Source organism: Arabidopsis lyrata (genome assembly GCF_000004255.2).
Source record: "Arabidopsis lyrata subsp. lyrata unplaced genomic scaffold ARALYscaffold_2, whole genome shotgun sequence".
NCBI classification, from domain to species: Eukaryota; Viridiplantae; Streptophyta; class Magnoliopsida; order Brassicales; family Brassicaceae; genus Arabidopsis; species Arabidopsis lyrata.
Window position 1 is genome coordinate 4,493,881 of NW_003302554.1, and position 14,713 is coordinate 4,508,593.

The window sequence follows — 14,713 nt, forward strand, 5'->3', positions numbered from 1 at the left end:
ACAAACCATCTGATGACAAGACTATTTGTTAGAAAGCAAAATTTGATATATATTGCCATTGTGGGACTTTTCAAGGATGAAATTGTAAAACTCCAAAAAAACTGAAATAATTGTAAAACTCCAAAAAAACTGAAATAATTGTAAAACTCCAAAAGAACTTTTCAAAGATGAAACTGTAAAACTCCAAAAAAAACTGAAAAAATTCTAAAACCCCAAAACCTTGGAAAAATTGTAAAACTCCAAAAAGAACTTTTCAAAGATGAAATTGTAAGGAAAAAACAAAAAAAAACAAAACTTTTTTACCAAAAAGAAAAATGGTTCTTCCAGCTATGCCTGTAAACAGAGCGGATATATGGTTTTTTTAAGATAGCCGTATCCGTATCCGTATTATCCGCCAATTTAGTATCCGTATCCGGATCCGGAAATTCCGGATATCCGGTATCCGGATATTCGTTAAAAATCCGGATATCCGCGAATATCCGGAAATAGTGTTTTAAAATCCTAAATTCATTAATATCATACATAAAAAGCTTTAAAAAATCATAAAATAGGTAGAAGTTGATTATATATACAAAACATTTTTAAAAAAAGAATTTATTAAAGTAGCAAAAAGTTTAAAAGATTCAAGTGATGTTCTTAAAAAAAAAAAGACATTAATCAACTTCTTAAATTCTTCTTAGAAATTTATTTTTATTTTTTGTCATATAATTTAGGGGCTTTTGCAAAAATGCCACTTTTTCAATGCCACTTTTCAAAAATACCCCTTTTTAAAAACCTTATAAAAAATACTCTTAAAAATATAAGATTTACCCAAATATGTATGTAATATTATTAAAACATACACAAACTACATTTCTATGTATCTAAAATCTTATAAATACTATATAAATACCTTATAAATGCATTTTAAATACCTTTAAAAACCTTTAAAATATCTTGTAAAACCTTTGAAAAACCTTAAAAATTCTTTAAAATAACTTGTAAAACCTTTAAAAACACCTTATAAAACTTTATAAATACTTGGATCGAGTCTTCAAGTAGTAGTTACAATCCATAAGTACCTTATAAACCTAATAAAACTTTATAAAAATTTCAGATTTAAAAAGGGACATTTTTGAAAATAGACATCTAAAAAGGGCATTTTTGAAAAGGGGCATACCAAAAGGGGTATTTTTAACAATTTCCATATAATTTATTTATTAACATTGAAAATAAAATAAAAACAATTAAAAAAGTTGGGCTTACAAGTTTTTTTGGGCTTTAACACTTGAAAAATGAAGTCATAAGGCTTTTAAGTTATAATTTTTTTTTTTTTGCCAGATATCCGTTATCCGGCCCAAATTTAAGGATTATTCGTATCCGTATCCGGGATATCGATCATTTTACTATCCATATCCGTTTTGCCGGATATCTGTTTTGCCGGATATCCATTTTGCCGGATATCCGTTTTCTCGGATCAAAAACCGGATACGGATACAGATATCCGCGGATAACGGATATAAATTTCAGGCCTACTTTCCAGCACCCTAAAAAAAACCCTGTCGCAGCATATTACTTCCAAAAAATCGTATTTCATATAGTTTCCCCTAAATTTCAACCAATTTACAGCAAAGTAAGAACTCTTATTTAGGTTCATTTTTTTTTCCATGATCATATTCCGATTCTCTTAATGAAATCTATATATATAATGAGAGAGTTTTCTCTCTATCTAGCATATCCACCTAAGCATCCACCTAAGTAACACTATTTATTGTACATTAAAATAAATTTTAAACATTCATTTAGTGCATATTTATGTTACTTATAATTAATATAAAAAATAAAAATAAATAAAAACAGAATTATGTAAAAAAAATGAAATGTTAATATAATAAGAAAATAATACTATTAAAATTTTATTAGTAGTAATAATATAATTCAACTTTTAACAGATAAAAATTAAAAATGATCATACTTCAAATTTCTAAATGTGTAATATTTTAATTTAAATGCATGGTAGAATAAAAGTATAACACTAAATTTATGCAATTCTATATGTAAGATTTTAAACAAGAAGATTAAATGTATAGTAAAGCATTAGTTTCTAAGAACAATATACTACATATTTTTATTTATTATTAAATTTTTACTTAAAAATAAAAAACTTATTGAATTCAACTTAAATTTATAATTTAAGCCGACGATATTGTAAGATTCACATTTTATCTTGTAAAATTATAAAAACAAATCTTGAAAATTTTAAAACATTATCATTATCTTTAAATAAATAAATAATCAATGATCACATTATTCATGAATTCTACGACAAAATATACAAAAAATGATATGTAAGCTGTTTTTAAAAAAAGTGATATATAATTTGTGTAGCATATTCTCATGTGGAACTTTAACTGTATAACATGATAAAAAAAAAGTTTGATTTTTATATCAATTGAATCCAATGCTTTTAACCCAAAAAACTAAGTATTGAAAGATATGAATTAAGGAGAAAATAGTTATGATATGTCTTGAAATTAATTCACAGTCCAATATATATTATATGTGAGTCAATAGAAGGTGAAAAGAAAGTCGATGTCAGGAGGCAACGAGTTTATCATAGAAGATGACGAAAGTATTGATAGTTAAAAGTATGTGAAAATAAATTTCTAAAACTTAGAAAGATAATGCACATGAGTAAAGTAAAATCTTTGAGATCTCATTCATTGTGTGAAACGAATGGGTTCTTAGAAAAATACATGACATACATTATTATTAGACAGATTATTAGATTTAAACTTGGGCTTAACTGTTTAGTCATGTAAATCATGGAAAGTGAGATAAGATAGAGACAATGATGACTTACTCGAGAATTCTCTTATGACACGCTGCACTTGCTTCGATGGGTAAAACAAGCTCGCTAAAGCTGTTCTAGCAAGATGGTATTATATATGTACATTTATACTACATAATGTTCATGAAACTCGATATATTCGCATTTTATATGGAATGATGTTATGTTCGTATCAACATTTAATCATAAATAATATATACAATTGAGTCAACAATCAATAATTAACTTCAACACTTTTAAAGAAATGTCTTCACGGAATATGAATAAGAAAAAAAATCTTTTAGAGATAAGATAAAAGGATCATTAGAAGGTCGTCGATATCGTTTATTTTTTTTGCGAATTTTTTAAGTGATCTTTGTTACCACGTGATATATATCAAACTATTTATTTGTCAAGGAAACATTATCGTCGACAATATATATGTTGTATATCGTTTATTATATTTATGCATAAATATTTATCTTTTAAATTTTAATGATTATATTTTATGATGAAAATTTGATATTAATAGAAGAGATTTTAAACTAAAATCTCGCGCGTTGCGGGATTTGATTTAAAAAATATTAATAGAGTTGTTAAATCAAATATGTAGAGTTGTTAAATCTAATATATTTGATTTAACAACTCTCTCCATAAAGATACCGACATCAATATCAGTGAGTTGGAGTAGGTGCACCAACCCCAGATATCATTACATATTAACACGACCGTTCACTTTCTAGAATGTCCTCCTCCATATATCATATCTCTACATGCATCAAACCATAAAATGCAATAATTAAAGCCACAAAACCCACTAAAGTCATGCTCTCCAAATCTCATTACACATAAATCCGACCGTTCACTTTCTAAAATGTCCTCCATATATAATTACTGTAAACGCATATTTGTGGCTAAGTCTATGTGTTCGAGTACGTATATGTTCGAGTCCGAGTATGTATGAGCATAAAGTAAACGACACAAAGAGTTTGTTAACGGGGTTCGGTTTTTCTTACATCCCCGGGACCTAGTCCAGAACAAATCCACTAGAACAAGATTGCAATTACAATTGCATATGATATCGAGCACTACTATGCCTATCATTCTTTTCTAGATGAATAAACCACCAATAGATCTTACATCATATCTGGTGGGGCGACACCACACACCTTGTGTGCATCTCTCAAGAATACCCTGAGGCGCGCAAGTCTTCATGAAACGCCCTCTTGGTATTTATAACAATTGCTCAACCCTAGAGTTGACAATTTTCCTATTCTACACTAATAAGAATTTCCTATTCTACACCAAAATAGGAATTGACAAATTTCCTTTTCCTTTATGGACAAGGAAACTTTGTCTTCACGTTCTCATCTTGAATATACTATTCAAGATGTTTATCCAGCTCAGCAGACGTCTCTTGGCTTGTCCTAGTCGTCCCCAAACTTCTGTACTCCAACTCTTCAAAGCAGTGTCACAACTCAGCTTCCTGTATTAATGTCGGAACTAGTTCAAGAACTATGTCAGACGTCAGATACATCCTTTGATATATCAGACTGCTGGTTTCTTGATTCAACACCATATATTCTCTGGTTTGTGTCAATCACAGTCACTTCCTCAATTCATCAATCTCATGACATTTTAGATGGATTATAAAACTCAGTCAACACAACATCTTCAATCTCTCCCTTGATGATTGAGTTTTATAATCCAAGCACCTTCTAGAAACTAGTCAACACAATAATAACAATCTCCCTCTTGATGAGGGCGTTTTAGAACCCAAGCACACACTCAATGCTTCATGTTTCGTCATCTATTCGACTCAAAAGATCTCACATCTTCATTCTCCCCCTTTTTAACTTAGTTTGATACTCAAGCACTCTATTCTTTAAGTCAAGCTTCAATCAAGTCAAAAACAATCTTCAACTCATTTCCTCATAACCAGAGTAACTCTCTTTATCTCCCCCTGCTTGAGTGCATAACTAAGTTAAAAACTCTGTGAAGATCCTTCAATGCGTACATAGAGCTTCACATCGTTAAACTCATGGTTAATACTTCTTGAAAAATCCTCTAACCAAAACCAAGATATGCTTGAGACTCTTCTTCATTGCTCATCATTTATCAACCTTGAGAGTCTACTTCTCATCAAACTCTTTATGAGACCTGTCTTGTTCGTGCTTTAGCTTTTCTCAAATCCAGAACGTCTTATCTTGACATAAGTGTTCACAGCTCATCTTGACGTCCATTTTAGTTGAAATTTGACATGCAAAATCTTTTCTCTGAAAAACTGTAACTTAACTTGAGTAACTTGAACGTGTTTTTCCTGAAAATCTGCCAAGTAGTCTCCTTCTCTTTGAACAGACTGCATCCTATATTACTTGCAGAAAACTTCAATCACACATGCTTCTTATCATTGATATTTCCAGTTTCTGAAAGTCCCATCTATTTTGGACAACTCAACCTTGGTTATCTTTGCACTGCTCAAACCTTCACATACATTGCAACAACCGCATGTCTCACGAAGACAAGACTAGAAACAGTTCTGAACTTAGAGCACTTCTGTAAAACTTCCATACAATTCTTTCTTATCACAGCGGAAAATACGAGAATCCTTCAAAAAATTTGCATACTCGTGTAGAAGAGAAAGACGATTGATGTTGAGTTCATGACCATTAATCAATGCTGAACTTGATACCTCTTTTAAGCAGCGATGAACCCTGAGCTCTTGCGTTATAAATAGAAGTCATCTTCCGACCTGTTTCTTTCTCTTTGCATCTATACAACACTGGAAACACCTTTTCAACAAATCTCAGAAATCAACTATTTGAGTTTCTCGAGCTTAGAAATATTGGAGAAGAAAAACCTTCAAACTCTTTCTCAGATTAATCAAAGCACATTCACAGGCTTCCTTTTGATTTTTAGATCTTTTCAGCTTCAACTATCTTACTTTCATCTTTGGGAGAGGTCTTTGTATCCGGCTTGGAAGAAGCAAGCATACTTTACACACAAATTTTCGAACTATATAAATAAAACCTTTTGCCTATATGTTTTATCAACACATAACTCACATGAACCATGTTTTTCTTCTCTGAAGATCATGATGCTTAGGCTGTCCGGCTTTGTTGACCGTCGACATCGTACAAACCCATGAGACTCGTTCCCTTCATTGCTTCTTTGGACTGAAACATGCTGCTATATAGAACAAAGCCTTAGAAATTTCTGAAATAACCGATCTGAAACGCCATCATTCAACTATGTTCCCGAACTCCGAATCCAGTGCCTTTCTATCAGAAACTAACTTCTCACAGCTAGAATGTCTCTGCAAAAATTCAGCTCATTCCGAGTTTCTTTGGTCGCTCATTTGATGTCTCCACCAGAACTGTTCAAAACTGATATTTTGAATGGACTGATTCTGGAACAGATTGAAACCGCTTGAATAAAATGCAATTCAACCGTCAAAACTTCAATCCCACCGTTGAATCTCAAGCCCATAATAACACAAAGTCCCCCATAAAATTTCAGCATGATCAACTTTTGGATCTCCAATCCTTCTGTTGAAGATGCTATCTTGAAACAGATTTCTGTAATCCTTTCCAGATCAATTAATAATCTTCTTTCCTTTTTTTTTTTTTTTTTTTTTTTTTGATGCAGTTTAGATCCTCTTCACCTTCACTCTTCCCAGACTGAAAGACCTTAACTCATATCTTCCTCAACTTGAAACAGTCCACCATCAACATGTTCCTAGAAAATGTAAAACTGTAGAGCCTTGGAGCAATATTAGTCCTAGTATACCACGGCGAATGGAAAAATGCTCATCTTGACAAAATCTTCATGAACATATGCTGTCACTAAGTAAATCTTGCTTTCATCACCATGATTTTGAATCAACAACAGAGGCATGATTCTCAAAGTCAAAGAACACTTGAACTGAGCTTCTTGATCTGTCTTGATGCAGAACACAAACGGAGTAGCAAACTAACCCAGAAAATTATGAAATTTGGTGGAGATATCAACAACAGTCATAGGAAGCCACAGGAAAAAAAACGGATCACGATTTGGATTTACCGTTTGGAAGTTATGAATGATTTTCCAAGACAGATCCAAAATGCTATAAACCTGCGAGCATGCAACTTTGGGAGCAATTTCCCATCAAACCACAAGGAACCAGACAACGATCTTTATATCATTGGAAAGATATCGCTCTCAAGTTTCTAGAATACCTTTCGTAGCTCAAATCCGAGGTCTGTAACCATAGTAACTGAAGAATAAAGTAGCAACCCGAGAAAGAAAACTGTTCTTGAAACCCGAATCTTCTTCTTTTCATCATTCTTTGATTTCTTCACAAATACCAGCGACATCTTTAAGAACCATATTTCATAGGCTCATCTTTGATTCATCTTTCTTTCTCATGACAAGAAGCATTTGTAGAATTCTTTTTAATGATTGCACCGGAAGCAAAACAAAATCTTCAAGAAGTAGACATCAAAGCTAAACTTCACTTTTTGACTTAAAAAGATGTCGACTTCACTTCTGTGTCTTGAGGTCACATTGGGAACACACAAACATATCCACGCCTAGACTTTGAAGAACAACTATTGGGACTCATCGTTGGCATCTTTAGATCGAGATTCATTTCAGACTTCTTTTGCTGGTTTTGCATAAGCTTATTATGTAGTACTTCAAATATCAACACCGACCTTGTTAATTGAGAATTCTCTATCATATACCTTTATCTTGTTGGTTTATACCATCAACAGCGGTCACAACCAGCCACCACTTCCGTAAACCTGAGAAACCAGTTGGTTGAATCTTCATCTTGCTCTGTTTGATTTTGATTTCTGAATTCATCAACTTTCTCTACCATAAGATGATCAAGAACATCTAGCTACTGAGTCTTCTTTCCTCTGACTTGTGCTGACTTGTCACACTTGAATAAAACTTGAATAAAGCACACACTTATTCAGTTCCAGCCTTTTTCTCCTTTTTTTCTATCAATGTTCAGACGCCTTCTCGTTTAAGCACTGACATGATCAGTTTTGTATCTCATCCTTTTTCACTAAGTATCATAAGCAAAAACTCAACCAAGATTTAAATTCTACCCAATTCATGAGCTTTCTTGGAGTCTTCAAATTCTCTCCCTCCTTTTATTTATAAAACTTAGTGAAGAACTCATCTACTGATATGTGCTTAAACGTATGTTAACATAATCTTGGTGAAACGATCTTCCTCTTTAACCAAACAAGAACTTAAGAAAACTGTTTCACGTATCATACTCTAAGCCTTCCATATGAATCACTTTTGATCTTTCCTCAAATTGCCAAATCAAAAATAAGCTTCAAGAGTTGTCAACAAAACGCAAACATTCTTTCCCGTTGAGGAAACTGTAAATTCTAAATTTCGAATTCTTTACACTTGAAACTGACCTTTTTGATTCTCTCCTCTATCCGGAACCTCTCGCACTTTCTCTCGGAGGAGACACTCACAAATTCTTTCTATGATTCTCTCAATCAGTAGACAAGATTTCCACTTTTGAAAACCCAAAATTTTTCACTTCAGTGAATCTCAATCTCAACGGAGAAGAAGATACTCAAACTCCCCCTCTGAATCTTATAGAAGCTTCCGTATACTTTACCAAAAATTTCAACCCTTTGAAATGAGGAACCAAAACTGTAGATTGGCTTAAATGGAATTAGCACATCTTCTGATCTCAAGGCTCTAACCAAATTTTAGAGGAAGCCCATGAGACAGTTTCGATACGAGACAACCGAAGCTCGTTTATTCACCATCTCCGGTTACTTTGACAAAGCTTTAAAAAGCAATGTCTTCAGTGAAAAACTCACACATACAAGTGTCTTCTTTCTCCGATGATTGCATAATCACGGCCAGTTCTTTAAGACTGCAAATTTTACATGTGAACTCGACGACTCCGAATCTTTCACCAAGGCCATATTCACTTCTTTCATCTGAGATAGATGCTGACATTGTAGTTCCTTTTCAGTCTTAAATTGAAACCAGAGAATACCACTAAGGCTCAAAATGATTTCAGAATCACAAGTCTCTTCCACGGGCAAGCTTCACCATCACAAATTCTCTTCATGTTTATTCTAGACATGTGAATATTTCAGCCCTCAATTTCGCGAAATTGACCTCTCTTTGCTTCAACCAATAACTCCAGACATGACATCAATCCTCAAATCATGCATCAAATCAAGCAAGAAAAAGATATCAAGCTGAGAACCTCAATTTTAACAGCTCAAAATATCTCTTAATCTTCAGCAGAATTTGTGACTCTCTTTATCTAAGTATCATATTGAAGAACAGTCGCAAACAACCGATTTATGAAACCCAGAAACTGAACATATATCTTCATCACGCTGATTCCAGATTGAGAGATTAAACTCCACCTTTCACCAATTCAATTCAAAACCACAAGACGATTTTTCGATTTGTATGATCAAACCCGAAGTTAACCCATCTTCTTGCAAGAACAAAATCTGAACCGAAAATAACCCAAAAAGTAAACCAGATACACATGACCTTTGATTTTGTTTCCAGAACCATTGAATTAAGGAAAGATTATATTATCTTCTTCTGATTTTGAAAAAAAAAAAAAACCACCTTATCTCTTCTTCATCGGGAAACATCTTCCTTTTAACTCTCCAAGTTTCTCTCCTAAAACAAAATTCACTTCTTCTTCTTCAAAACTCATGATTCTATTCGGCCCATCGATTTTTCAGATTTTGGAATTCTTCTTCAAACTTCCGAATGCCGAGAAAGACAAGAACATGATTAGACAAACTGCTCCTTGAGTGAACAACCCACATTAAACACAATTCCTCGTTAACTCCTCTAAGAAGCAATACAAGAGCACTCCAAAATCACACACAAAATCCCTTCGATTTTGTTCACCCTAGAGAAGACACCAGAAGTCAGTCCCAAAACCCAACATGTGTCTCTATTAAACCCAATCGTGAAACAAACAAATCTGAGTCAACCTTTGCTAGTAATTTTTCTCCATCGTGAAACACTGTTTCAAAACACGTCTTCCTTCTCTAGGCTTAGAAAAGAATCATTATTGGGCCAAAAGTTCCAAAAGCAAGCCCATGTTAGGAAAAACTCTTCTTTTCAACCGTTTCCCGACGACAATAGAAACAAGTTGTCTTCTTCCTTCATACAACTCTGATGGATAGCACAAACCTTCCTTAAGAGTTTAAGACATATTCCACCTCTGTCAAAATTCGAAGATATTCATCACACCGTATCTATCCTTTTCGCTTGGTCTCTTCAAAATCACACAACTCCGAATATACCCTTAATCTTTTTCTCTATATCTTCGTGAATACTCTTCCTTCTCATCTGCTTCCAGTTCGCAGTTAGCCACAAATCCAGGATCATACCCGAAATAAGAACAGATTTCTGTCGAGCACCCTCTCTGATACCAATTGTAAACGCATATTTGTGGCTAAGTCTATGTGTTCGAGTACGTATATGTTCGAGTCCGAGTATGTATGAGCATAAAGTAAACGACACAAAGAGTTTGTTAACGGGGTTCGGTTTTTCTTACATCCTCGGGACCTAGTCCAGAACAAATCCACTAGAACAAGATTGCAATTACAATTGCATATGATATCGAGCACTACTATGCCTATCATTCTTTTCTAGATGAATAAACCACCAATAGATCTTACATCATATCTGGTGGGGCGACACCACACACCTTGTGTGCATCTCTCAAGAATACCCTGAGGCGCGCAAGTCTTCATGAAACGCCCTCTTGGTATTTATAACAATTGCTCAACCCTAGAGTTGACAATTTTCCTATTCTACACTAATAAGAATTTCCTATTCTACACCAAAATAGGAATTGACAAATTTCCTTTTCCTTTATGGACAAGGAAACTTTGTCTTCACGTTCTCATCTTGAATATACTATTCAAGATGTTTATCCAGCTCAGCAGACGTCTCTTGGCTTGTCCTAGTCGTCCCCAAACTTCTGTACTCCAACTCTTTAAAGCAGTGTCACAACTAAGCTTCCTGTATTAATGTCGGAACTAGTTCAAGAACTATGTCAGACGTCAGATACATCCTTTGATATATCAGACTGTTGGTTTCTTGATTCAACACCATATATTCTCTGGTTTGTGTCAATCACAGTCACTTCCTCAATTCATCAATCTCATGACATTTTAGATGGATTATAAAACTCAGTCAACACAACATCTTCAATTACATCAAACCATAAAATGCAAATATAATTGTAGCCACAAAATCCACTAAAGTCATCCTCTTCAGTCTCCACCATGGCCAGTTTTCTCTCCTTGTTTATTGTTTCTTCTCTAACACTAGCCCTCGTCCTAATTTCCGTCACAGGAGAATCTAATTTCTTGCATCACAAGAAAGAGAAACTAACTCATTTCAGAGTTTACTGGCACGATATCGTAACCGGCCAAGATCCGTCTTCGGTGTCAATCATGAATCCTCCGAAAAACTACACGGGGCCAACGGGTTTCGGTCGCATGCGTATGATTGATAACCCTTTAACGCTCACCCCAATATTAAGCTCCAAAATGGTGGGAAGGGCACAAGGGTTTTATGCAGCCACATCTAAAGAAGAGATAGGATTATTGATGGCTATGAATTTTGCGATTCTTGATGGGAAATACAATGGAAGCACGATTACAGTTTTCGGAAGAAACTCGGTGTTTGATAAGGTGAGGGAGATGCCAGTGATCGGAGGGAGTGGACTTTTCCGATTTGCTAGAGGTTTTGTTGAAGCAAGAACACATGAGTTTCATCTTAAGACAGGGAACGCCATCGTCGAGTATAATTGTTATGTTTTGCACTATTGATTTGTCATTTCTTGTTTATTAGTATTATTTATTGTATGGTTTTTCATCTCCACATAGTGGTGGTGGGAATCAGGGTTTCAGTCACTTTGACTACTTTTCCTAGAACAAAGGTCGCAATACTGATGTAGACATATGATGTCACAAAATAAAGCATTCAGTTATTTATCACTAAACCATATAAGCTCGACATACATAATACTAATTCCTAAGTGACATAGCTTAAACATAATAAGTCTAAATTAATTTCTTCTCTGTTCCTTAAAAAAATCAAATAATGAGTAATGATGAACCACAAAGTGAAGAGATTGGCTTTAAGGTTTTAGTTTTAATATGTTTGTACGGCTCCAAGGCACTCAGGTGAGCACAAACTGTGAGGAAATTTTATAGAGATTCATTAAAGAATTTAGCTCGGAAGTAACCATCGAGCATAATAGTCCACAAAATTCTGTCTCTTACTAATATCTATCAAAATAAGAACAAGAGCATTCTGATCTTTCAAAATATGGAAATGCAGTTTCTTACTACTAGCCAACGCTCCAGGATATATCTGATATTTTTCCTTCAAAACAAAAAGAGATGCTTGAGTTAATTTAGAGTTTTTGAATGCTAAACAAAAATATAGAAGTCATAGGAGTTGCTTAAAAACAGATAACTGAAATTTAACCTTTTACCAAAAAAAAAAAAAAAAAAAACAGATAACTGGTAACAATTTATTACTTTTCATATTGCATAGAACTATATTAGAAGAGCAAGACAAAAGAAATCAATAAATCTGGTTCTCATGGATGTTGGTTGATTTGCATTGAACTTGGAACATAAGGGCACGCAAGCGGGAAACTCTCAGTTGTTATTTCTCCTAGATCCACTTCTCTGTAGTAACCATTTTCTCCAATGATGTAAGCTATGTTGCGAGTGGGATTAAATATATGTTTATCAGTATCAAAAACAACTACAGCTCTATTCTCTTCGTCAATCAGGAAACTTCCACCAGTATTAAACTGAAATCCAGTGAGTGGTCGCATATAAACCGCTAAGAACTTACTCCATGAAACCTCATTGGGCTCAATTTTAGTCGTAATCCAAATCTCCATCCCAAGGTCACCATACGAGCTCTGATGTAACACCGCAAGCTGCTCTTCTTTAAAAGCAGATAAAGTCACAGTTTGGCAGTAATAAAATTCAAACGGCAAAGGCAAATGCAGTCCAAATTTTTCCGTAGTAAAATCAAAACAGAGTAATTCAAGGAATTTATCCTTTGATTCTAGATTGGAAGTAAACCAGTAGGTATTTCCCTTTAAAGACACACTATGACTATTATACGATATACACCAGTGTGGAGTGACATCAAGAACCCTCCATGAATTAGAGTTTAATTCGTAGATTTCGTGGATAGATTTCTCAAAGAAAAAATGAGCAAATCTCAAGATTTTATAAGCGTAGCATGATTTGCTCTTGTCATATCCGAGAACATTTACGTAGTAGAACTTTCTGTGACGAACAAATCTTGGTTCGACGCAGATCCACAAAGTTTGTCCCAAATACGGATTCCAAACTACTAGCCTAGTGTAGTCTTTTGTGGTGCATAACAATAAACCTTCGCATCGAAATACCCGAGATATATTGACTTGATCTGAAGTGTCTAGGCTAATAAGTTTACCTATAGGCTTTAATAATGGATTAGAGTTGTTATGAATTCCTTGGAGATTGACTCTCATTAAATAAGCCCTAAAGTTTAGCAACATGATCGCCACAAACTCCCTTTCCTTAGTAGTTTCTACAGCAACTTGGGCAATGTGCTTCTTTGTAAACCTCTCATCTTTAAATAGAGTGTTCCACTTTTTACAAGTAGATCGCATCGCTCTCAAAGATGTCAACGGAACTCTAGAGAGTATCTCTTCTACCAAGTCTTGTGGAAGATTGGACATGTTCTTCATTGATTTTCTCAAGAATAAACGAGAAGTGATTGATGGAATAGATTTAAGGAATGCAAGTATCATATATACAATGTCAAAATAAGCACTCTCCTATTAGAGAAACACCTCATCAATTATTTTTTATTTTTATAAGAAATAATTATAATTAGTAATAATGGTTTTTTATTTATTTATTGACTTTTCTAAGATTTTATGCCATATAAATAAGAGATATAATTAATATGACTAAATTTATTAGTTATATACTTATATACCTATAAAGGAAATTTAATATAACTATTGTTATGCAATAATTCATATAGAGTGTCATCTCATCAAATTTCAAATTATTAAAAACAATATATAATTCTTTTTTTTTTTTTACAATATATAATTCTTACATTACCAATGAAGTAAAAACAACTAAATAATAAATTTTGGGAAGAAAAACAAAAAACTGGAAGATGTTCAAGTTTAACACCGAAAAGTTTCATTTAATTTAGTATACACAGATTTCTATATTAAAATTAAACTATTTTAAGGCGTATTTAAAATTTTATGTAAATTATGCGAAAATAATATTGATATTTTTTTGTCATAAAAAAAGAAAAGAAATAATATTGATATATAACTATGTTTATAGTGAAATTAAACTCATATTTACATATCTATAATAATTTATTCTTAAGAAGATAATTGAGCTAAAAATGAATGGCATAATGGTTGCAAGTGTATCATGATTCATGATGGAGCTAAGAAAAATGCATTTTGTGTATTCGCTGAAAAATTGTTTATGTAGACTTTTTTTGTACGATTATACAAATTTCCATTTTTGGATTAATCTCTTCAAATTTGAATATTTATTGTCTGTTTTTGTTTTAATATATTTGATTTCCGTCAAAATAAATAATTTGTATTCCAACTTCCATGAACATTTTGTCTCTATCCAACAAAGGTTCTTTTTGGCAAATGAATAAGCTATAACATCTAGGCATTTCAATTTCGACTTCTCAAAATTTTTATCTAGAATTTTAAAGTAAAATTTTGTACAATAAACAAATCTCTCTATATTTTTTTTTATCATCACTACAAATTCTATCAAAAAAACCATAAACCATGCTAGAAACTACTATCTATATTCAAGG

At 33.2% G+C, this 14,713-nt stretch overlaps 2 protein-coding genes across 2 annotated transcripts; one reads left to right on the forward strand and one right to left on the reverse strand.

The window, feature by feature from the left end:
* Positions 1–11,029: 11,029 nt before the first annotated feature.
* On the forward strand, positions 11,030–11,828 carry LOC9322772 (dirigent protein 19). Its single transcript, XM_002886660.2, has one exon. It carries the CDS (start codon positions 11,107–11,109, stop codon positions 11,653–11,655), a length of 549 nt encoding a protein of 182 aa, XP_002886706.1. The 5' UTR covers positions 11,030–11,106; the 3' UTR covers positions 11,656–11,828.
* A 606-nt stretch (positions 11,829–12,434) lies between these two features.
* On the reverse strand, positions 12,435–13,589 carry LOC9322773 (putative F-box protein At3g17620). Its single transcript, XM_002888188.2, has one exon. The coding sequence runs from the start codon at positions 13,587–13,589 to the stop codon at positions 12,435–12,437; it is 1,155 nt and encodes a 384-aa protein (XP_002888234.1).
* Between the last annotated feature and the right edge of the window lie 1,124 nt (positions 13,590–14,713).